This window comes from Sus scrofa, chromosome X, assembly GCF_000003025.6.
Source record: "Sus scrofa isolate TJ Tabasco breed Duroc chromosome X, Sscrofa11.1, whole genome shotgun sequence".
Lineage (NCBI taxonomy): Eukaryota > Metazoa > Chordata > Mammalia > Artiodactyla > Suidae > Sus > Sus scrofa.
In genome coordinates this window covers 87,658,436-87,684,663 of record NC_010461.5, presented here as the reverse complement: position 1 = coordinate 87,684,663, position 26,228 = coordinate 87,658,436, and the positions used below count along the sequence as shown (strand labels likewise).

Sequence of the window (26,228 nt, the reverse complement as noted above, 5' to 3'; positions counted from 1 at the left end):
GAGTTCCCTTTGTGGCTCAGTGGTAATGAACCCCCCTAGTAGCCATGAGGATGTGAGTTTGAGCCCTGGCCTCACTCAGTGGGTTAAGATCTGGCATTGCCGTGAGCTGTGGTATAGGTCACAGACATGGCTTGGATCCTGTGTTGCTGGGGCTGTGACATAGGCTGGCAGCAATAGCTCTGATTTGACCCCTAGCCTGGGAACTTTAATATGCTGTGAATGGGGCCCTAAAAAGACCAAAAAAAAAAAAAGGAAAGAGGTTTGGGGACTACAAGAATTCTGTTTTGGACATTGTGTAGGTTTGAGTTGTATATTAAACAAGTGGGAGATGTTAAGTAAGTGGTTGGTTATATGAATCCAAAGATCATGTAAGAAGTCAAGATTAGAGAGATAAATAGTATTTATCTCAAGACAGATGGAAAGAGAATAGAGAAAAAACACATAGTTTTTTTAAAGAGTCCTAGAGAACTTTAGGCAGGAAGAAAAGAGCCAGTGATCTAGGACCAAAGGAGATGAGGAATGCCCAGTGATTTTGGAGGAAAATCAGGAGAGAGTGAGGTCATTAAAGTAAAGAGAAAAAAATGTTTCAAGAAGGAAGGAGTTAATTAACAGGGTGGAATATTGCTGGGTGGCTATATTATGTCTTCAGTCTCCCTTTTTCTAATTTTATCCAGGACAACTCTTCATTTCAGGATTGTCTCTCTTATTACAGGTTTTAGAGCATCTGTGGCCCCTGAGTACTAAATGTCAATAACATCCTGTAACTAAAAATGTCTCCATCCATTTCTAGAAGTCCCCTAAGGGCCCATACCATGACTATTTCTTTTTTTTCTTTTCTTTTCTTTTTTTTTTTAGGGCCACACCTGTGGCATATGGAGGTTCCCAGGCTAGGTATTGAATTGGAGCTGTATCTGCTGGCCTATATCACAGCCACAGCAAGGCCAGATCCGAGCCACGTCTGCAACCTACACCACAGCTCATGGCAACGCTGGATACTTAACCCACCGAGCAGGGCCGGGGATTGAACCTGTGTCCTCATGGACACTAGCCAGATTTGAGTCCCCTGAGCCACAATGGGAACTCCTATGACTACTTCTTTATGGTCTATTCATTAAGCCTAGTAACACACAGTAGGCACTCCATAAATATTACATGAGTAAATGAATGGACCTTTGACATCAACTGAAAAGCATTCTTAAGTATTTCCTATTCTGGAGTTCCCACTGTGGCTCAATGGGTTAAGAACCCAAGATAGTCTCTGTGAAGATGCAGGTTCCATCTCTGGCCTCATTCAGTGGGTTGAGGATCCAGCGTTGCCATAAGCTCTGGTGTTGGTCACAGACGTGGCTTGGATCTGGCATTGCTGTGGCTGTGGCGTAGGCTGGCAGCTGTAGCTCCTATTCGACCCCTAACCTGGAAACTTCCATATGCCACAGGTGCAGCTGTAAAAAGAAGGAAAGATAAAAGTCTTTCCTATCCTAAAAAAAAAAAAAAATCCAGCATCGTCCTCAACAACTGTCTCCTCTCTCTCCTCCCTTTCACTGCCAAACTTCCTCAACGAACAATCTATATTGTCTGCCCTCTCTTCCTCACTTCCTATCCACGTCTCAACTTTCTTCAATCCAGTGTTGGCCCCTACCATGCCTGGGAAGCGCTGTCTTTCAAAAGTCACCAAAGACTTCTTAATTGATGAATCTAAAAGTTCCTTCTGCATCCCAGTCATGCTTTACTTCTCTATGATAGTAGAGATTGTTATGGTTTTCCCTATCTCTGAATATCCTTCTTAGTTCCTCTTCCTTTACCCATCCCTCAAATATTTGTATTTTCTATGGTTAATCTGTGAATCTGCTTGCATGGATTCAGAAGTTTCTGCCAGTTCTGGTTCAAGGATTCTGGACCATGTAATTAAAATATTTGAGAAAACCGCCTCATAACAACATCATCAAAATGTGAAATTACTGATTTTATTACCAAGTAATATGTATAAGACATCTTTCACCCTCATTTGATCCTCGACCTTAAACCCATCTCAAACTCCCTCTCTCCCTCTCCTGTGTCTCTCTTTCTCGATCTCTATCTATCTATGTATTTCTCTCTCTCTCATTATGGGGGACTTCTATTTTCAACTCTACTAATTTTGGCATTATTTAAAATTTTAAATATATATATAACTTCCATCATCAGAAATATATTAAGTCTGTACAATTAGATTAGCTTTTAAGGGAGTATTCATTCCCCTACCATCATTATGGAAAAATATTATGATATTAACTATAAATGTACGTATATTACTGAGGGAACTATTAGAAATTTAATTGAAGGTTTACTGTGCTGCCTGGAGCTGATAATAAGGAATTGTATTATAGCTCAAATATCTTTCTTCCTGCCACACAGTATGATATATAACCAATCAAGTAAGGTTAGCATAATCAGAAAGCCTACCAAAAAAAAAAAAAAAAAGGTGTCCATCCTCCAGAATTTTAAATGGAAAAGAGAACCCATTCCATTATCGAGCAGCCCAATCTATTTATTCATAAGAGGTAAATGAATATGACTGTGTTAACCTTAAGGGAGAAATCAGGATTTGAGAAGCACACCATTCAAGAAGCAAGCGAATTCTCAGAGGATGTGCAGACACTTTGCTCAGAATGATTGATAACCCTTTCTGAGATGAATACGTGTGATAAACATGTGACTCCTGGTTGTGTCTGCCAGATGGTGACTGACTCCTATCCTATCCCCGACTCTCACCTCATTCTCAGTGAGATCCAGAGATGGAATAAGGCTCATATCCCAGTGAGGAGGTGACAGTGAAAAATAAAAATCAGCTTAATGGCTTGTTTTTAAAGTCACATCAGAATTCCCCTTATCAATATAGATCCCTTAGAGTAGGAGCACCAAAATAGTATGTATCCATTGCAGCTCAAAACGAGTATCAAGCTATCTGCAGGCTTGTCCCTGCTCCGAGAACAAATGATGGGTCATTTGGCAGAATATCAATAAACCTAAATCCCATTCATTTTGGGATTTTTAGAGATAGTGCTGTTAAGCACCCATGGATGAAAATGGAAATCCACTGACCTACTTCCCTATTGCACCTATTGTCGTTCCTGCCACAAATAGTCCAATGGGAAAGCCAGGGTATATCCTTATGTATCTTTGATACCTAAAACTCCTTTTTCTACACCCTCTAACTGGCACCCAAGAGGTCAGATACTCAGTCATCCCTGTTTCTCAGGGGTAGGCCAGTTCCCATCTTCCCACCTTGTTTCTGTGACAGATTTTTGGCTTTCTCATCATTGTTGTTTGTAGCCTGAAAGCCATGCCACAATTCCAACCTCATTTCATTGACCCGATTTCTCATGGTTTTCAGTACCTAGCCTGGAACTGGAGTGAGAATTTACTCTTCTCTAATTGTTGAGCCCATCCCAAAGGCCACTTATTCTGTTCCCAGTTAGTCCCATTTCCGCACGTTTCCTAGTATCCCCCTCAACACCTCCCCCTCTCCAAACATACACATACTACCTAAAAACAGTTCTACTTAATTCCAAGCCTGGTGTAAAGCCAGCACTCTGTGGTAGTATACTCTAACCTCTGCAGAGAGCAAATACCAACTGTGAAAGTCAACATCTCCAGTCTCTGTCTTTGAATTCCATTGAGATTTGTATTTCTAATAGCCTTCTCTACACATCCAACAAGATTTTCCACAGGCATTTGAAACTCAGTATCACCCAAAATATTTTTCTCATAGAATTTTGTCTTCCTTCTTTTGCATTCCATACCTGATCCCCACAGCACAAACAAAACCACCCTTTGTTTACTCTCATTTCAAAAGTAATAGATAGTAATTGTAAAAAATATAGAAAATTCAGATGAGCAAAAATAAATAAAAACCATCTCTAAGATTACCATCAGATATAAGTTACCGTACCTTCCCATATCTCGACTAATGCCACCACCACTCATCTAGTCACCCAAGCTTGAAGTCTGACTCTTGTTTCTCCTTCATATCGCATTTGACTACTTTCTAAATCCTATCAACACTACAGTTGATCCCTGAACAACACTGTGTTTGAACTGTGTGGTTCCACGATGTGTATCCTTTTCAATAAATACATACTACAGTACTCTACATCCACAGTTGGTTGAATACATGGATGTGGAACCACAAATGTGGAGGGCCAACTGTAAGGTTAGAAGCAGATTTTTTGACTGTGTGGGGGATGGGTGCCCCAACCCTAGGATTGTTCAAGGGTCAACTGTACCTCCAAAACATTCACTGAAGTCATTCTTTCCTCTCTATCCCCACTTCCATAGGCCAGGCTCTCACTTCTCTCAGCTGAACTACAATTGTCTATTGACTGGTTTTCCATTACTAGTCTCCCAAACTCACACTCATCTCTAACCATAATCTCCACCAACTTCTCCACCACTAGAGTTGTGAAATACACAACTACTCATTTAATTCACCTGCTTTATAATGTTTAGGAACTCTAATGCTGACAAACTAAAGTCCAAATTTCATGTTGTTTTAGTTTGCTTGGGCTACCATAACAAAATACTATAGACATGCCAGTATGATTAGCTTTTGGTGAGGGCTCTCTTTTTGACTTGTAGATGGTTGCCTTTTTCACTGTGCTCACATAACAGGGAGAGAAAGCAAAAAGAGCAAGCTCTCTGGTGTCTCTTTGTATAAGGGCACTAATATTATCATGAGGGCCCCACCTATGTGACCTCATCTAAACCTGCCTGGCATATAGTAAACACTATGTAAATTGTTTGCTGTCATTATATCATGTTAAGTAAAAACAATCAAGATAAAAACTTTTATTTATGGACTGTAAATGCAGGGAAATGGCTCCACTATGGCACTCTGGCAACTTTGCACTAGTCACATAGGTCACGTAGGCAATGCTCAACTGCAGTCTGCCCCCAGTCTTGGCAGAACATCCTGAGATCCTCCTAGAACACAGGAAGATAGGTATTCTTGTGAGGAGCTGCCTCAAGGCTGTTTCTTATCTGTCTTTCTACCTTGTGGGAGGCTCTCTATCTTGCAGGATGCTGCCATGAGGTTCCAGTAAGGCATAGGGCTGTCCAGCTCCCTTCCCCTGGATATATATGCAGGCTATAAAACAGCTTAGCTGCAGTCTAGAGCTGGCTCTTCAGCAAGAGTGTCCCATTACTCATGTCACCTGTCATCTGGCCCCTTTAGTTCAATGTTGTCCTGTGGGGCAAAGGGGCATGAGGAGCTGACACTGTGCTGATCTTGCTTATGCTATCTATGTAAGTAATAAACTACATCCTTTTGGGCTCATTGTGTCCTAGTTGGATGGATCTATGAAAGTCTGTGCTGCTGCTTATGGACTGCTTGATCTCTTAACAAGAAGCATCTGGAGAGAAGGAGAACTTTATATCTATTTTGTTGAACACTGTATATCAAGTATCTGGCCTCTAGTAAAAATGCTCAATAAGTATGTGTTGAATTTTAAAATTATGGGAAACAATGATAAGTGTATATTCAAGGATATGTATCAAATCTATTATAGCAGAAGTCTTGTGGGGGTTAGAGAGTATAGAAGATAAAATATAAAATAAAATATAAAATTAAGACAGAGGCATTCACTCATGGGCTTTAAAGAAAAACATGTGCATGTCACCTAGGAGGAAAAAGCCCTCTAGATTCTCTTGTATTCACATAAGAGACTTTGCAAGTTTGACCTTGTTTGCTCAACCTTATATTTGGCCTTTGTAAGCTTGACCTTATATTTGTAATATAAGGAGGAAAGTCTAAATCAACATCTTTCAAACTATGTCCCGAAGAGCACCAGTTTTTCTCCTAGGAGCTGTTTCATGGCTGATAGCACCCTTTTAACCAAGGCAGTAGTATTTTATGCATTTTAAATGTTGGGCTTTCTCCTAGAATTTTGTCTGAAGAAAGGGGTTAGCAGCTAAAAACAAAACAAGCCTACAAGCCACTGGCCTAGTTCTAGCTCTAAAATTAAGGTACAGCATGATGACAATAGTTAATAATATTGCATTGAATACTGAGAAATTCCTAAGAGACTAGATTTCAGATGCTATCACCACACACACACACACACACACACACACACACACACACACACACACACAAATGGTATGTGAGATGATACGTTAGTTTGAATGTATTAGTCAGATCGTGTAATGTGTATCAAATCAACATATTGTACACTTTAAATATATAGAATTTTTATTTAAAGAATAAAATGTGAAAATATAGATTGAAGCAAAGGAAGTTTGATAGCTATGAGCCCAGCAGGCGTAATTTGGATGATGGAGCTCTTCGGGTTGGAGTTAGAAGGAAAGAAGGGCAGGTTTGCTGAAGACATACATATTCCTAACTCAGAGTTTTATTTTGGACAAACACTTTGATTTAAGACTCATAAATCTTGCTCTCTTATTTGGAGTCTGGGGAGGGTGAAGGAAAGGGTGGCCCTTATAAATTTTTAACCCCCAAATCAATCCTTGTATTTAGACAGATTGTTTGTGTTCCTATTACCTTCCTCAGCTTAACCAGAGGGCTTCTTCTTAAAGTCTCTGGGTCGGACTGTTATATAGAGACCAAGTCCAGCCCCCAAATAACATATTTAACCAATTCTAAGGTGCAATCTTCCTCGCATTTTAATGTTTCCAATACTGGGATGAATCACACAATCGGTGTGTTTTTTTAATGGGGTCGTATTCCTAATTTTCCTTTGTTACTAAATAAATGGCACATCTACAATTTGGTGATGTCTTAGAGTTGAGAAAATGCCATATTATTAACAGGAATAATAAGCTTATAAATTTGTGCAAGAAATATTCAAGATGAGGTCAATAACCTCTTTAGTTGGAGTCTTCCCAGCGGGGTTAAGCAATGACAGTGGATGTCATCATTAATATGCCTACAGGATAACATTCCAGCTACACATCTATTTTTTTTTCCTTTTTTGAGAGACAGCTTACCAGTACACCACTGTCTGCAATTACTCTTTATTCTTGTTACACTCAATACTTACTCAAATAGACCATACTATTTCATGCCTGAATACCTTTCCATGTGCTCCTAACTGTGCTTGGAGTGCCTTTCTCAGAATGTTGTCCACTGGAGAAATCCTATCCACCCAGTGTTGATCCCTTTCTGCTTTATGTCACCACCCACCTGGTTTATGCCTCTAAACACATACCTGCTGTACTGAACCACAATGATTTGTTAGGTGTCCATCTCTTAACTATAAATTCCTTGAGGGTAATTGACTGTTTCTTATTTGTCTCTATATTCCTAGTGCTTAGGGCAGTGCCTGGTATGTAAAGGTGTGCACTGAATATTTAAAGATTGAATGTATGAAGAAAAAGAAAAAACATAACGCTATGCATATAAAGTGCCACAGCACCAACAAATATTTCATTCGTTGCTAGCATTCAAAGGTGTCCATGTCTTACCCAAACCTTCTGAACTCCTGATACACTTAAAAATTGTCAACACTGAGTTTAATTGTTAATAATAAAATGAGTTCGTTCATGTTAGTTTGGTCTTTCCAATCAACTCTAAGTTCATTAGAGGGAGGGATCAAGTCTTTTTCTGCACATACCTGTTGAGTTTTAGATAAATTGTATCCTCCTACTCTGAGGTGTGATTTAGTTTCCAAGATTCTTCATCCAGCATGCCTTAATATTAATATGCTAGTAGCAAGTTGCATGAGAAAAATGGAAAGGCTTGTAACAGTTTTATTTATTTAGGGCCTAGAATTTCTTTAGAGTAATCCGCAATACCAACATCAAAACCATAATTTTACAGTCATTTAAAATTTGAATATTACTGGTAAAACCCTGGGAGCTAATTACTTCGAGATCACTTGAAACCTTAACTCGTTAAGAGTTTGAAAAATCTCCTGAGGTCCTTAAAGACACTATTCCCATTATGTTACTTGATCTGATTGGCTGTCTTAAATTTTTCTAATAAGAGAAAACCTGAAGCTTATGCAAAAGAGAAACCCATTTATCATTTGCTTAAGGAAAAATATTAAGCATCTCCTATGGGCACCTCAGTACTCTATATTATAAAGTATTATAAGAAAGGGAGGGGAAAATACAGATGCATAGCCCCTGATCTCAAAAAATGAATTCCTAGTGCTGAACGCCAGAATTACTAGTGTACATTGCCAAAATGAGTTGCATTTCACACACTTGGTCAGGCCCAGACTTTTCAATAAGATCCTTATGAAACTCACACAAGCAAAAGTGAAGTAGTCTCATAGTGTTGGCGTCACTATTGCTGTTATACAGAAACAGTGGCTTGGCAAAGGATGCTCTCCAGCATACTGTAGTGTCATTCAGATAAGGGAGCCAAGTAACATTTTAGATGTCTTTTTAGACTATTGAGCCAGTGGTTTAGATCCAAAAAAAAAAAAAAAAAAAACTTTGGGGGGGGGTCTTTCTAGGACCACACCCGCAGCATTTGGAGCTTCCCAGGCTATGGGTCCAATTGGAGCCGTAGCCACCAGCCTACACCACAGCTCATGGCAATACCGGATCCTTAACCCACTGAGAGAGGCCAGGGATCGAACCCGTGTCCTCATGGATGCTAGTTGGATTCGTTAACCACTGAGCCACGACGGGAACTCCTAGATCCAAAATTTAAGGGGGAAAATATCCCCTTTTAAGTCCCCGAATGTGAGCTGAGTCATTAAAAGAAATACAGATATAAGAGATAAGACAGATTCAGGGAAGCAAATATTTCATTTTGATTGACTGTCAACTCATCAGAAAGTAATAACCAGTCAGATGGCATGTATGGGACAGAACTGAGATGAAAGAAAATGCAGTCCAAACAGATTGGGCTGGCTTTTTTTCTCTTTTTTCTTTTTCTGGCCAGGGATCGAACCTGAGCCACAGCAGTGACAACATCGAATCCTTAACTGCTAGGCCACCACAGAACTCCCCCGATTGGACAGTTTTATTAGGATTAGAAGTAGTGTGTTATGTAATATGATTCTAGTATGTTTATTTGTACATCTTATCCATATGTGTATATTTAGTTTATTTTGTACATTTACCATTTTTTAAAATTTTCCCAATTCATTATTTTTTTTCCTACTGTACAGCATGGTGACCCAGTTACACATACATGTATACATTCTTTTTTCTCACATTATCTTGCTCCATCATAAGTGACTAGACATAGTTCCCAGTGCTACACAGCAGGATCTCATTGCTAATCCATTCCAAAGGCAATAGTCTGCATCTATTAACCCCATCTCCCAATCCATCCCACTCCCTCCCCCTCCCCCTTGGCAACCACAAGTCTATTCTCCAAGTCCGTGCATTTACCAATTTTAAACTCTCTATTCTATTATCCCTTTAGTACCTCAAACATAGCAACCATTATTTTTTAAAGAGTTTACAGCCTTGTCTATGGTATTATGTATATAACAGTCAATTTAACTCTAATGGTCATGTGGAAAATGGGGAGGGGGGAGAGGCTTACCACTAGATCCTTACAACATGCTGTTGAAGGATCCTTTCTGGTCAATCCCAGGAACATATCTTCTGTTCCCACATGCTGTTTGAATACAATTTCGTATCTGGAAAAAAAAAAAAAAGTCAGCGATATAGAGACTCAAATGAAAGAGCAATTTTCTGTCACAGAGCAGAAAACCAGAAACTTGTGAGGACATGCTATTACAAAAAAAGGACCAAATAAAGTGCTTGCAGTTTTTTCAGGCATGGAGCAGAACCTAAAGGAATTGAAGTCTAGAAATTCCGTCAAAAATACCTAAGACTGTAAAGCAGGATTTATGTTGTATATACTTTTTTTTCCCCTGAAAATAAAGCTTAACTGTTTTGGAGCTATACAAACAAAACAGAGTGAGGAAACTTCTAATAAGTTTCTAATAAAAGTAGACGAAAAAAGGAAAGTCCTTTCCTGAGAAACACTGGCTCAGAAGAATAGTGGGGCCATAGCCCAGGGATAGAATGGTTTATAGGAAACCCTAGTCATAATGAACCCTATCTTTTTAGATGGAATGAAGTAGGCAAACATTTATAAATGATCTTTTCTATTTAATTCTATTCTAATGAAGAAGCAGTAACTCTCTAGATAGGAAGACTAAAGGACTTGCATTGAACTTCTGACCACTTGTAAATAGGAATGCCCAAGGAAGAAAAAGGTATTTCTCAGAGTTGGAACAAGACTAGCTGTGAGTAGCTATTTGAGATGGGACACTTTTTCCTTAATAGACTATAACAGTTACCAGGTATTGACAAAGGTGAAGCCAGGTTAAAACAAAACAAAGATATCGATCTATATGCCCATGACTCCCACGTGGATTTGCTCTAGCTGCTGCCCTTCTCATCTCCAGATGCAATTTTCCAACTGCCTACTATATATATTTGCCTGGATGTCCCAAGGCACCTCATTGTCCTCATGCCTAAAACTGGACTCACTGCTTCTCCAACACATTCCAAATTACAGTTAATGGCTTTACTCTTCACCCAGTCACCCAAGCTATCATCTTTTTTAAAAAAATCTTTTATTTTTTCCCATGGCCTGTAGAAGTTCCTGGGCCAGGGATTGAGCCCTGGCCACAGCACTGACAGCACCAGATCCTTAACCCACTGAGCCACCAGGGAACTCCCCTCAGCAACATCTTTGACTCTTTTCTCTCATTCATTATATCTAATCAAATATCAAATCTTCCTTCAAATATCTTTCGAATAAAGACCTCAGATTTCTCTCCCAGGCCAGTGACTTAGCTCGGGCCCTTATTATTTTTTATTTGGTCACCTGTGAGTCTTCTTTTGTGATCTGTCTACTCACATTTTCTTCTTTACCAATTGGGATATTTTGAAATGTATTTGCATAAGATAGAAAATAAAGATGAAAAAAATCTTATAAAGCAATTTTCTTCATATCCTGACTGGAGTTCTTGCTCATCTAAAGCTTTCGAGGATATTCTTTATACAGAACATCGAACATCAGGATGAAAAGTAAAAATTTACTCAAATTTGGAACGAGCCGCATATGGATTTTGATGTTCATTAAACTATATGTCAAATGAATGACTTAATTCTTATCTTTTATAGGGATGTGTGGGCAGTATACAAACATACTCTGAGATTTACTTTCTTTATCCTTAATATGTAGACAGAAATGTTTTAAAATCCCCTTTGATTTCTTTTTTAATGAAGTTTATGGGTTTTTTTCTTTACATTGCTTATTTGATAGCTGGATGCTTTTTTCCAGTTAATTGTCTGCAGTCTTCTACTGCTTCTGTTTTCAGAACTGATGTAGAAGATAGGAGCATCGAATTTTTTTTAAAAAACATTGGACACAGTTTTATAGTCAGAATTAGAAAAATTCTCAGATCCCTTGCCTTAAAAGTATTCAAGAAATTATAAAGTAATTACAATTTAATAAATATTGCCTTTGTATTTCAAGCTATTCTAAATATTCGATCAAGATTTTATTTTAAAGTACTTATATTTAAAGCTTATTGTATTTAATCATTAATTTCAATTATGTATGTAAACATACTTTAATCCTTAAAAGTATGAGTGGTTTCACTTATTAGTGTGAAAGGCTTTTTATGATAATTCTAAATGTCATATTTATAATTCCTATTGAAAAGGCTACAATGCAAGCCTTTAATCCTGCTTAAAAAATATACTAAACATAATCCTAAAATAACTAGAAAATAAGTCCAGGTAACAATCGATAATTGGAGGGAGAACATAGCCTTTTACCAAAATTGTGGAACACCGAGTAATTAAAAGCAGGTCTTTGACACATAAACACGGCATGATAATTTAGTTCGTATGAATGCTTGTAATTTAATGGGCTGGTATTACCCACTGTTACTTCCACATTATACAACTAAATGACATTAAATACAAATTTATAATGGAAAGGACTGTATTTTTCATTTTTTGTTAGATAATAAGATGTTACAGAAAGGAAAGTGTTATGTTTCATTATTTGTTTCTGCTCTAGGAGGAAAAAAACACATCAATTACACATGCCTTCTCTGTGTCACCGTAGTTTTATCTTTTATGTGGTAGAAGTACTTTATGCATCTTGTCAAAAATAGAATGGTATCAGATGACACATCTAACTTACACCCCTAAACACGTCCTGGCTTCACTTGACTTACTCTGGTGTTTCTCTATCATCCCACGTATCATGGTGCTCTGCTCCCTCTGGAACCTCCTCTGGATTCCAGATGTCCTTGGTATTTTCATCACCTGTTTGAGGGATGACTGTGAAGAAAGGGAAGATAAAGCTGAAGCTCTTGCCCTTAAAATTGCTCCTGTTCTTCTCACTCAGTTTGGGATCACTGAAGTGAAACATTTTCTTTTTTCTTAAATTTATTGAAATACAGTTGCTTTACAATGTTGTACTAATTTCTGATACGTAGCAACGTGACTCAGTTATACATACATATATATTCTTTTTTAAATATTCTTTTCCATTACGGTTTATCACAAAATATTGAATATAGTTCCCTGTGCTATATTGTAGGACCTTGTTGTTTATCCGTTCTATATATAATAGTTTGCATCTACTACCACCAAACTACCAATCCATCCCTCTTCCACCCCGCCCCATTGGCAACCACAAGTTGATTCTCTGTGTCTGTGAGTCTGTTTCTGAAACATTTTCTATTTGTAATCACTAGCTTGTTTTTTGGTCAAAGGAAGCTAAATTAGTAACAACTGACTTAATTGTTTTAATCAACACACAGCCAATACATTTAAGAATTATAACAATAATTGTAGAAAATTTGGAAAAGACATATCAGCAAAAAGAAGAAAATAAAATAATCTACAATCCAACCACCCAAAAATAATCAATGATAGCATTCTGGTGTATATCTTTCCAGTCTCTCTCTGTGTATGTATATGTATATATATATATATATATATATGTGTGTGTGTGTGTGTGTGTGTGTGTGTCTCATATGTGTATATACACATGTAAAACATATATAATTTAGTACATAAAATAACATATTGTATATAAAATACATATTGTATATAACATATGCAAAGACATACATTTTTTCAGACACAAATAGGCTCATGTGTAAAATATTTTTATATAAAAGAAGAAATCGAATATGCAATTAATATGATTTGGGTAGAAATGTCTTATCTCACATTGTGTTTTACAATATAAAAGCCCTTCAATAACTTTTCCACCCAAGCCTGACATAATTCTTAATAAATATTATCAGTTAAAGAAACAGAAAACAGTAGAGACAACGATCATTTTTAATCCAGTATTTTCTTCATGTAGACACAAGCTGTAAAGAAAATCTCACTTGTCCTTCATGTCAAACGGAGCATGTGCCTGGGTTTCTACATGTCATTTTTAAATGTTTAAAAGTAAATAGGCATGCAAAATCCCAGCTTGCATTTGTTCCAACTACTGGGGCAGCAAATGGAGACCCACATTAGGTGCAGAGCATTATTTTGAGTCCTTTCAAGCATTCCCAGAAATGCACCTGATTGTCAGGTTTTCAATTCTGCCAGTTCTTTTGAAATGATCTGCTTCTATCTAGCATGGGCTTTGTAAAGCCTAATTACAGATTTATATGTAACGTTTTACATATGACTCATTGTTCGCAGAATTTAGAGATTATTAGACCTACATTATCAGAAATACGGGCAGCACAGAAATACATCCAAATTTGAGCTAGTCTTCCATGGAGTGAATATCTCTTGATAAGGCAAATAGACTCTTGAGTATGTAGAATAATAATAACTGAAATTTTAAAATCGTCCACTTAGACCTCATTTTAGCCATTATTCTAAACATTTTTTCCAGATAAAATCTTTTACAATTACCTAAATTGATGAAGGTACTTCACTTTCTTTCCCTGTCCGCCCTCTGGTAACTGTGATCATGACCGACAGAATTAGAACTTTCTGTATTTTAAAGATGTACAAAAAAAAAAAAAAAAGATGTACAGAATGTTCAACTCTGTAGAAATGTATAGGCCAAAATGCTGGGAAAACATCCACAAATATTTATTCTAGTTTTTTTGGGCCCATGAATTTAAAAGTCACTCCATAGGCTTTAATTTATAAGCCTTTTAAGGTAAGAAAAAATCATGTAGTTATTTGTTTTATTGTGTTCTCCAAAAGACTATTAGCTCAATGGAGGTAGAGATCCGTGTTATTTTTATCTCTATTGTAGTCTCAAAGATGATCGTACTACCTGATACATAATAGGGTCTCAATAAATATTTATTGAATGAATTAACAAATGAATTTTATGAAATTGCCAGAATATAGCAGGGTAGCAGGTAAAGAAACGTCTCGGTAACTAGATCTTCAATAATAAAAAAGTTATCTAACCACGTGTGACTTTCTTGGTTTTCCATCTCAGGAAATATGCCCCAAAATGTGAAAAATTAAAGGCAAATTAATTTCTCTTACTAAAAAAATGGCTTACCTGCAACACTAGCATAAAAACAGTATCCATATATGTATATAGCTGTTCGTTGTTCTCACAATTATTTGAGTTCACCTTTGATAAGTGCTAGTGTTAGTATTACTCTCCCTGTAATTTTGCTCCCAAAGAAAAGATTATTCTGATTCTATTGAGCTATATGCTTTATTAAATAACTTACATTTAAGCTCTTCTCTTTTTGGTGGTCCAATATTCCCAGGACCCATGGCTCCAATCGCGGATGAACTGTTTGACTGGAGGAGAAGGAAAAAAGTCCAACGTTCTGTAATTACTACTTGTATAACTTATATGACCAGTAATACTTTAAATTTGATAAGCTTCCCATCTACAATTTCATTGAGCCTCCCAGGCTAATTATCCATTGTTGTTATACGACCGAGAGACAGATGTCAAGTATTATTTTGAATGTGTTTTCCTCATCCTTTCAAAAAGTATTTCCTTTCATAGACCCTAAGGCAGAAGTGATATTTGATCAAACTAAATCTCCAGTTCCTGCCCAGCGAATCATGTATTTCTGGGGATAGGAGACTGAGCCATATTCATCTCTTTGAAAGTTAGAACCAAGCGTTAGTATAACAGCACCGACTCCTTTGGGTTTTGACAGTTGTCTGGTCATAGTTAGATGTGGGACAGAAGCAAGGAAAGTTTTATAGAGAGAAAAACAAACCACTAAATAGAATCTAGGTATTTAGACATTAAACAACTCATTCAAAAGTCTTGATAATAGCTTTTACTCTTTCTACTGTGGATATGAAACACTTCTTCATTCCCATCACCTCATGACACTGAACTAGTGAATTTAAACAGAAATCCCAATTTAATAGTGTCAAATACATGCTGAACCACTTCCATTTTCATGCAAGTTCAGGTTTATTTTGCCGTCTTCTGCACAAGTGTACACCATACCACAGCACTGCCCCTAGCTCAGCAGTAGAAGAACAGTGTTCTTATTTCAACTAAGTATAACACACAGTACACCATCAGTATAGCGGTAACAACCTCATTGGTCCCTGTCAGGTGTTCCAGGAGTTCTGTGACATTTCAAGAAAACCCCAGTGTTTTTACTAATTGTTCTTGCTGATGTCAGATTCTTCAACTCCAATTCACTTCATTGCTGGCAAAAATCAAAAATTCTTATCTCCTTGGGTTCTGGGAAACTAGCACCTCTAACTTTTCCTTTCCCAGGTCCCTGTCCTTATCTCCCAAGACTTCAGACAGGTGCAAAAGGTATAATATCCTGTTTGGGCAAGAGGAATAGTGTCTGTCCTTGAAAGCTGGTGGAAAAGCTCACCTATATCTTTATAATGCTGAATTATCCCAACAGCTATAAATTAGAAATTAATCGATAACATCTCAATGGTTTCTGAGATAGTAACCATTCCTTTCCAAAAGGTGCTTCAAAACTGCTATGTCTGCAGTTAACGTGTTAAAGGCATTTTTATGTGAAAATCCCAAGACAATATTCTGTACATTTTTTTCTTTTAAATCACTGAAGTCATATATACATATACATATATATGTATATATATGTGTGTGTGTGTATGTATATATATACACATACACACACACACACTTTTTTTTTTTTTTTTTTAGCCATGCACAGCATGCGGGAGTTCCCAGGCCAGGGATCGAACCCATGCCACAGCAGTGATAATGCCAAGTCCTTAACCACCAGGCCATCAGAGAACTCTACAGGGCTTCTACAGGGCTTTTCTTAAGTTATTAGTCACCAGATACTAATAATACTTATAGCCAATCAGGGTAAAGCATTTCTTGGAATACAAGGGCCTCTTGTTTTATTGAGTGCTTCCTTCCACAGCAAATCAAAATCTGTAGAAATAAAAACTTGAAAATTCCTGACAAAAATTGGTATACTCTCCATGGACAGTGATGATTAGAACAGAACAGAGAGGGAGTCTCAGTTTATTAATATAATGAAAATAAATGATTAAAAATAAAAATTTCAAGTGAAAAAATGGATCTGGATAATAAAAACATTAAAAACCATCTGGCCATTGTTTCTGTAAGAATATAATTTCAGCCTCTACCGTGAATCCACATTCAATTGTCCGAACAATTTGTCATTGCAATTCATGCCACTTTGCAATATGTAAGAGAGTTAGAATATTCTTTGTTGCATTGTCTGTGAAGGGTGATGAACCTTATTTCCCAAGGTCTTAAGATCCCCTTGTGAGTTTAAAAAACAATAGACATACTCTCTTCTCATACTGTAAATAAACCAATGTGTATGCAACAGTCCTAAATGCTGTTTTCAGTGAGAGTATTTTTAAAAACACATCACTCTTATAATTCTACCGTTCCCAAGATTACAACGTGTTAAAAAATGAAAAGCTGTTTCTCTCCTTGAAAATTTAATAGTTCATTAGAAACATTAATTATTCTCCCACTGTTCTGATACTTCAATTCTATATCCTCTAATGATATCTGTACTGCGGTGTCTGAATGACCAATTATCTCAAAATTGCTTATAACCCAGATATACAGAATCATACATTATTATAGTAATTTTCCTCTATAAATTGTACAATTTGGTAAAATTATTCTAGTCTCTCTATTCTCATAAGCACTCATCTTTCCCCTGGAAACACCTTTAGATGCAAATAAACATCTCCATACATAAATGCCAAAGAACCAGGCTTTGTAACCAGGGTAAATTCTTATCTCTGATGAATATGTTCCAGTTATAAGTTCCACTTCGCTTTATTCAACATCACCATTTCTCAAATACTTTATATATTTTGTCTATATGACATAACCTTACATTTCCCAGGATGTGTGGTTCTATTTCAGCTAGGGTAGCAAAAATGAGTTTGCCTTCTCCCCTTCATTGTTATACTGCTCTTCACTTTCTCTCTGGGTCCTATTTGTTGTATATATTCCATGCTATTACGAATGATCTGGTTTTTCTTTGTTTGGCCTCTACTTATAATTTTTCCCTGACTAGAACTTCGTGGGTCCTAATCCTGGCTCCAAGCCGACGCTGTCCCCCACCTCTACACATTTTATTTCCATTGCCTGACTTATTTGATTCTGCCTTGTTCCACCTAACTTCTTCCTAGAGGGTGGCAGCTCAATCCAATGTCAATCTGAACCACTGAATAAACTGCTTATTTAGATTATAATACTTGTTTTTCCACACTATGGCAAAAACAAATTTGAGGAGGAGAAAATTGATATGTATGTTCATGAGAGATGGTTGTTCACGGTAAACTGGTCATAATAACAAAGCACATTAAAATACAGCAAATTGCTATATTCTGCTAGAGTATGAGATTTCTGCCCCCAATTTTGTTTGCCTTCACATAGGCAGTCTGATAGCCAAGGTTTGCTAATATCTAAGGGGAAGGAGAATGGAGAGCAGGAGGTTACATGAAAGTATTTTGATTATTCTGGGAATACTGGCCGTGAACGTGAAATGGCCAAAGGTCAATTCACGGAACTCTTCTACCCAAAATGAAGCCCATCTTGCCGCTGCAAGCTTCCCTGAGGTTCCCTGTCCTGACCCCAAATGCTATTCAACTAATTAGATTCCGCAGCTCTATCTGAGCATGTAGCCGGAAGCCAATTTTAATAGGCTGAAGCTAGTTTATCCCATTATTTGGCTCAAAATATTTTCTGTTCTGCCTTCATGTGTAGACAAATAAAAAAAATATTAAGGGTTTGGGGGGCCTAATTAATACTAATTAAAATTATTTGTTTTATAAGAATATTGTCTAGGCTTAAAAATCCTAGCTACCACTCTTTGTAATGGTTGTCAAGCATTCTTTGGCCATAAATATAAATGACAAACATTTTGAAATGTGGCTATTGCTACCATAGTTACAGAACTATTTTCCTATTCAGTGTTCAGGTAGTTTAGAAAAAAATATAATTATGTTTGCTAGAAATGTACTAGAGGTTATACTCTCATGCATAATCAGCCCTGCAACCTCCTGTGAATGTATTAGATGACACAGCCCTGCTCCCACAGCAAGGTTGGAACAAGTTGTTCAGATACAGTTTCACGACTTAGCGTGATCAGAACTAATTCATCTATAAGTATAAGACCACCTGTCCGAACTCAAAGTCATCCTCCTCAGGATAAAGTAATTTAGAGAGAGCCTGCAGAGCCGAAACCGAAGAAATGGTCTCAATTTCCATATTTTCGGATTCCATATTTTCGGTTTCCATGTTTTCAGCTTCTGCATTTTCAGAGTCCATATTTTCAGATTCCATAGTCTGAAGAAGAAGATAATCAGAAAGAGGCATTTTAGTTTTCTATTTTATGTTATTTAAGACAAGATTTTTTTCTACCTTTTTTTTTTTTTTTTTTTTGGCTGTGCCCACAGCATATAAAAGTTCTGGCGCCAGGGATCAAACCCATGCCACAAGCCACTGCTGTGACAATGCTGGATCCTTAAACTGCTGCACCACAGGGGAACTCCAAGATTTTTTTCTAAATTGCCATATCTCCCTTCTTTCCCTGGGTCACTCCATTATCTCTTATTCCTCCTTGAAAATCCTCCTATCCTTTAGATATAGGTATTTTGCCAACTCACAGACCTGGGGCAGCAAGTAAACACAAATACTCAGCTTGCTTTATTAAAGCTTCATGCTCAATCTAACAAGCATTCCTTGAGCACCTTAATAGTGGAGCTCAGGCTTTAGTGTGTTTAGGAATCACTTGGGGGGTTACTTAAAAATGCACATTCTTGGAGTTCCTGTCGTGGCTCAGCAGTTAATGAACCTGACTAGCATCCATGAGGACGCAGGTTTGATCCCTGGCCTCATTCAGTGGGTTAAGGATCTGGCGTTGCCGTGAGCTGTGGTGAAGGTGTGAAGGTCCCTCGTTGCCATGGCTCTGACATAGGCTGGCAGCTACAGCTCGGATTGGACCCCCAGCCTGGGAACCTCTATATGCTGCAGGTGCGGCCCTAAAAAGACAAAAAGACCAAAAAAAAAAAAAATACACATTCTTAAACTCTCCCTCTAGAGAAGGGTATGTCAGTGTCATATAAAATGTGCATCGTTATTTGGAAACGTACTTTTGTTGACTACCTTTTTATCTGTCTCATATATGCAGTCTAGGCTGTATATTCCATTCAGTGAACTGAAAAGGAGGTTTGTTGCGAGGAGTATCTATCTCAAGGAACTTTACTCATTTCATACTTTGGCCTCAGGCAGCCCTGTACCTTCTGCTTTATTTAAAATTTTAATCAACCCTTGATGATACCTAGCGCTGTATTGCTATTTGAGACTCCTAATGGGTTGGTTCATTAGCGTCAATAAAAGTTCACACAAAATCAATTATTTGTTTTTTTTCTGGTTATAATAGTGGTACTATGTCTTTTGTGGAAATTTTAGGAAATATATAATTATTTACTAATTTTAGTAAATATACAATATACAATTTAAAAATAAGAAAATCACAACCACCTAATCCTACTAACCAGACATCAGTTTTTAAAATAATCTCCACCATTAAATTTGGAGTGGGAATTCAGGATTTTTAAAAATCTTGGCAGTATCAGACTTTGTCCTGAATAAAGACTGTAAAATCAGGCCTATTGTTAGTGATTTGGACATAAATATAATAAGAATCTTTTCTACACTTCTGCTGATATTTTTAAGCATTATTTTGTAAAGTTAATTCACAGGAAAAACATTTCTTTAGTATTTTTATTAAATGATCCACTAACATTTTTGCATTGTGCCTAGAACAGTAATACCAAGGGACTCTCAAAAGTGTGCGGTACATGGAGTTCCCATCGTGGCTCAGCGGAAATGAATCTGATTAGTATCCATGAGGATGCAGATTCGATCCCTGGCCTTGCTCACTGGGTTAAGGATCCAGAGTTGCCGTCAGCTGTGGTATAGGTCACATACGTGGCTCGGATCCCACATTGCTGTGGCTGTGGTGTAGGCCAGAGGATACAGCTCCAATTCGACTCCTAGCCTGGGAACCTCCGTATGCCATGGGTGCAGCCCTAAAAAGACCCAAAAAATTTAAAAAAGAGTGTGCTGTCCAATCACCTGTCAAAATCAATTTGCACATAGATGGTGTTTTACAGACCTTTTGTTTTACTATTATGTTTTACCATTATTTTGACTTTCTTTCTTAAAAGGAAAACTGATCTTAATGCTTATGGAGATGTCAAGGGCATGAAACAAGTGTTCAGTTGCCCCAAACATCTAGCATAGAGGCAGTACATTATAGTGGCTAAGAATAAGGGCTCTGGAGTTCAAGCTGTGTAGATTTGTATCTATCATTCATTTCTTCACCCTGTGACTTTGGGTATATCATTTAAACTCTCTATACCTCATTTTCCTTATCTATAAAATGGTGATAATGATAGTACTACTTCATAGGCTCGTTACAAGAATAAAGTAGCTTAATACACATCAAAGAGCTTGGAACAGTGCCTGGCACACAGCAAGTACTCAACATACGTTAGCTATTATTGGTTCTTTAGAAATTTAATTTTGCTGGGCATTAATATCACTCCTGATAATGATGTTGAATAACTTAATGATAACACTCATTACATTGAAAACTCATTAAATTGGAAAAGGTGAAATAAGAGGCGATAAAACCATCTTCTCTCACAGTATGGTCTGGTAGTCTGCTATGGAAATGAATAATTGACACATTAAATTAAACAAAGAGGCTCTTGTTTATATTTTTAAAGTCCTAGCTGATTATGCATTCATTAAATATTTACTTAACATTAAAAGCAAAAAGTTTATTGAAACATTTTTTTACCTTTGATAAGAAAGGGAGAAATGGATCCAGATATCAGATGCAATGATATAAATGGTATTTTGAGTTGAGATTGTACAATGAGACTTTTTAAAAATATATAGCAGAAATTGTTTTATTATTCCAGCATTACTTACCTTAAAATATTTTTGTGATGGTCATATTATGCAACATAGGTGAAAGAGTTTGCTAAAATATGAAAGCTTTATAAAAATATCATTATTATTGGCACATAGTGTCAGCACCTACAGGTACATGATGATGAGGCTTGTTAGAGCTCAATGGTGGGCTGGTGAAAGGGGAAGATACTGGAACCAGTAGAGCTAGCCCAGAAGAAGGGTATTTGGAATTCCCAAATATAGTGTCTGAGGTAGCAATCAGAACTGCTATTCATGCATGCTCATCGGCTTGGCAGTGACAAGGCAGGGAGAGTATCAGGATGAGAGCAGTGTTGCAGGGTAGAAAGGTTGAATGACCGTGGTTACAGGGAGGCCTATTTAGGGGAAGGAGGACCCTGGTCCACAGGTAGTGGTATAGCAGGCAGGGATCTGATTCTTAAGGATTGTGGGGGAGAGTTGGCATTTAGAGGAAGGTTCAGAATAGGGCAGGGCTCAACATCACAGCTAGAAAAGAGAACATGAACCAGGCCTGCCATCAGAGACTTTCTAATGCCATCAGAGACTTTCTACCATCAGGGTAGTCGCAGTGGAGGTTATGAAGGAAGGTCAGGTTCAGTAGGTACATTGGATACTGGATTTAAGAAAAGCAGATTAATTCTAAGTCTGCACCACTTGGGAAAGGGCTCTGGCCTGGTTCCCATTTGGTGAGAGGCAGGGCAGCGTGGGCAGCTGGAAGCTATACCTGGAAGCTGAGCATCTTCAGTAACCAGAGCTGGCATGTAGTCAGCAGTTGGTGAATACTGAATGAAGCATGATTAAATTCATATGAATGTTGATTTCAAAGTAGTCACCTTGGAAGGTTATATATTGATATAAATTATGCTATCAATGCTCAAAATATTTTGGAATTGCCTTCATATGTACCACCAAGAAAACAGGTATCATTATGGTATCACTCAGTTTGATTACACATCAGATTTGTCTCCAAGTGCTTTCTCTATCTATCTAAATATCACATCTACTTTCAAAATATGACGATTTCATACTTTGAAGGTATTCAAAGGAACGTGCTACCGGCCTCAAGGCGATTCTAAAAGTGTAGATTCAAAAGTAATTTGAGCAATAACAACAGCATTAGAATAAGTGGATAGCCTCCCGAAGTGACTGCTTTAAAGGTAATACCACTCCTTGAGATGTAAAATGATTTACAGTAGTTTATAGTAATGCTCTTTTTATCTGAAACGTATTAGGAATTAGACTTCTTAAATTCTAAATTATTCTGGTGCACAGTTGGCATAGGTTCATACTTAGCCAGATTGAAGCAGAAGTATCAAAATAAAATTGGCACTCCAGCAAAAATAATTATTACCATATCAACTATAATAATCATCTATAAACACAAAATAATAAATCATGACAAGTTTGATATTGTATTTTTGAGAAACAAGAGAATAAGTAATACTTTGTAAGTACCTAATCAAAGAGTTCAAAGTATCAAAAGAGAAAAACAATGATCTGAATTTTTAGAAAACTATACTCTAAATTCCATGGAAATGAAAATTCTAGGAGTTCTCTTCATGGATCAGCGGTTAATGAACCCGACTAGGATTTTCGAGGATGTGGGTTCTATCCCTGGCCTCGCTCGGTGGGTTAAGGATCCGCTGTTGCCGTGAGCTGTGGAGTGGGTTGCAGATGCGGCTCAGATCCCACATTGTTGTGACTGTGGCTGGCAGCTGCAGTTCCAATTGGATCCCTAGCCTGGGAACCTCCATATGCCATGGGTTTGGCCCTAAAATGCAAAAAAAAAAAAAACAAAAAACAAAACAAAACAAAAAAAACCCAAAAATTCTATTAGCTTTTCTAGAAGTCTAATAAATTAAGAATAATTTATTAAACTATTAAAAAACATATCAAACAGATCACATTGGAAAAACTAAAACAAGATTTCTTTTTATGAACTATGCAATGTTATTTATTTGTTGGACTATCTTTTATCTGTAAATTTAATATAAAGTTCATCTTGAGCCTGGCAATAAAGGCCCTTGAGGATATAATCCCAATTTTCTGCCCTTCTTTCCTATTATTCTCCTACATGTAAACAGCAGTCCGTTAAAAACTGAACTGCTAATTAAACAGACCCTATAATCTCCTGCCTTTTTACTTTGGAATATATTCTTCCTTTTGCTTAGACTATCCAGGTAACATAGCGTAGTGATTAAAAAAAAAAAAGATTCTAGGGAGTTCCCATTGCGGCTCAGCAGATTAAGAACCCGACTGGTATCCTTGAGGATGTTGGTTCCATCCCTGGCCTCACTCAGTGGGTTAAGGATCCAGCGTTGCTGCAAGCTGTAACAAGCTGCAGTGTAGGTCACAGATGTGGTTCTGATCTGTGTTGCTGTGGCTGTGACATAGGCCTGGAGCTGCAGCTCTTCTTCCACCCCTAGCCTAGGAACTTCTATATGTGGCAGGTGCAGCCCTAAAAAGAAAAAAAGAAAGAAAGAAAGATAAGATTCTGGAGCCACACTGCTGTTTTGCATCTGACATTGCAATTTAAATAGGGCAAGAATAAATTTAAAGCAAATTTAAGTGAGAATTTCATTAAAAAATATATTGCTAAATCTTTTATTTGGGATTTGGTTACTTAGAAAATAAGTTCTCTAGCACCTCCCTTTCTTTTTCTCTCACTCTCTTTTGCTAGGCCCATTCCAAAGGCAGCATTTTCTAGACAGTGCCTTTGATTTTCCCACACCGTCCTGAGCCCCTAGGGCCTTCATAGGTAGAGGTGTGATTGGGGGAATTTCTCTTGATACTAGCCACAATGCCCTAAAAAGGCAGCCGCTTCAGAACCAGTCCTTTGCCAAAACATTGGAGACTTTTAGGGACTAAACAAGCTCAACCAGGATGGCTCCAGACCCATGGCACTGAAGCAATAGTATCAATAAACTGAGATTAAGTCAGACTCTGGTTGAGAGGACAGGGGTCATGCTTTCTGTTTATTTTTGCCTCCATCCACAGTGTCAACAGAATGCTCTTAGACTTGAACTAATTGGAGAGAAGTCTAGCTTAAATGAGTGAAAACTCTGAATTATACACTATTCAAAAAGAAATGATATTTTATTTATTAATTTATTTATTTTGCAAGCAAGCGAAGTCTTTATTATAGGAAAGCAAGCAGCTCCCAGGACAGCTGGGAGGGGGAGAAGAGCCCCCCCCCATTGCCTTATAGGGTTTTTTTAATCCCTTAAAGATGGGGGGGTATAGATGATATTTTATTGATTCAAGTTTATATAGCAAATAAAATCAGGGTAGTAAAGAATCACCAAAGAGTTTCATTTGGGGAACTTGTTTAATAGGAAAACACATGTCCCTATGTAGACTACTGACTGTTTATAGCTGAATGATTTCAAAGTACCAAAAATCCATTTACTGTCCTAAATAAAATTGGCATTTCTTCTGCAATTTTATTTACATAATGTCTTATTTAACAATTCCTGTATTAAAATTCTTTTGGAAACACAAAAGTAAACATCATCTCTGCCTATTTCTGAGTTAAATGATAATATACTGGTTAATTGGGTTTTTTTTTTTTTTTTTTACATTTTTGACAACTCTGCCCATCAATGATTCCCTGCCTATTAAACCTAATTCATTTTGACTTTGTTTTTACAAAACCCCAAATAATTCCTTTTTTAGGGTCTCTAAATTTCACTGCCAGCAAATCTACTAAGTCATAAATAACCATGGGGACTTAGAGTTTCTGTTACAAATTTAAAGTATATTTAATGGAAGATGATTTTTGAAAGTACCTGGAATATTTCATAAACCTAAAGGTCAAGAAATGAGCCTCTTTTGATTTAATATTTCCTCAATCCATTATTCTTTATTTTAGCCAAACTTCATACACTTGTAATTTTTGTTTGCTTGTTTGTCTCATTCCCATAATCCACCTCTATCTACAAAGGAATTGAAAAAGCACATTTTCTCCAGTGCTTTGAATTTTCCTCCCCAAGTCCATAGGCTTGTTTTTATTTCTTTACAAAATAGCCTCTGTTCTGAATCCTTTCCAGAAGCTCTTAGGGGAAAGGACCCTCACCTCAGTGCTCAAACTCTGTTCTCTCCCCTCACCCCGCCCCCCACTTTTTTTTTTGGTCACAGTTCCTTACCTTTTGACAGGTACAGTCCAACGGCATATAATACTTACTCTCCCAATCAGCTACTTGCTGAGTAGCGGGTTTGGTAGATACAAGTAGCCCTTGCACACCACGCTCCAGCCCACTAAGTGCAGCCTGACTTTTTCACTCCTCAACGGACCTGACCAACGTCCGTTGGAACTCTCAGGTCGCAACGTTCACGTTTCTCGAACACAAGACATTGTCCACGTACCACAAGCCAGTTTTTTTTCAGTCTGAACAGCGTTATACTCCCTAAAAATATGTATCCCAACCAAGGCATGCTGGTCGGTGTACATGTAAAACCAACTCGGAGCCCCCAGATACACTTACAAGGAAACAGTTTTCATTCTCAAATTAGCGTTACGAGCAGTGTCTGTGTCTAAAGAAGCCTTAGCATGTTCATTTTGGCCTTCTGACATTCCATCCGCATCCCTTCCTTGTCTGGTAAAACGGCCCCATCTTTCACTCATATCCTGAATAGCCTGAGTTTTATTAAAATTGAATCTTGCTTTTAGCGTCTAGGGCAGGGGGATTTAGGGAACGGCTCTGTTCTGTCTGAAACTTGCGGCTTTTTGTGGGTATTTCTCAGAGCCGTTAAGTATCTAGAGTTCTCCCTAGTTTCTCTAGTAGCCGCGGCATCTGAGGGGCCCTTCTTTTCACCCTCCTAAGATTCGGGTTTCCTC

The 26,228-nt window shown here is 37.5% G+C and overlaps 1 protein-coding gene across 3 annotated transcripts in view; it reads right to left on the bottom strand.

The window, feature by feature from the left end:
• Nucleotides 1-26,228, bottom strand: part of PIH1D3 (PIH1 domain containing 3) — a 37,964-nt gene that overhangs the window by 11,655 nt on the left and 81 nt on the right. The window contains exons 1-5 of one of the 3 annotated variants that reach the window (XM_005654291.3): nt 25,537-26,205; nt 18,566-18,733; nt 14,655-14,727; nt 12,171-12,276; nt 9,506-9,602 (exon numbers count right to left, since the gene is read on the bottom strand). In XM_005654291.3, coding sequence (XP_005654348.1) covers nt 9,506-9,602; nt 12,171-12,276; nt 14,655-14,727; nt 18,566-18,733; nt 25,537-25,563 — 471 coding nt within the window. In that variant the 5' untranslated portion in view covers nt 25,564-26,205. Of the gene's footprint in view, nt 1-9,505; nt 9,603-12,170; nt 12,277-14,654; nt 14,728-18,565; nt 18,734-25,536; nt 26,206-26,228 lie in introns of those variants that run through there. The other 2 variants (XM_005654292.3, XM_003135296.5) reach the window with 2 other exon arrangements.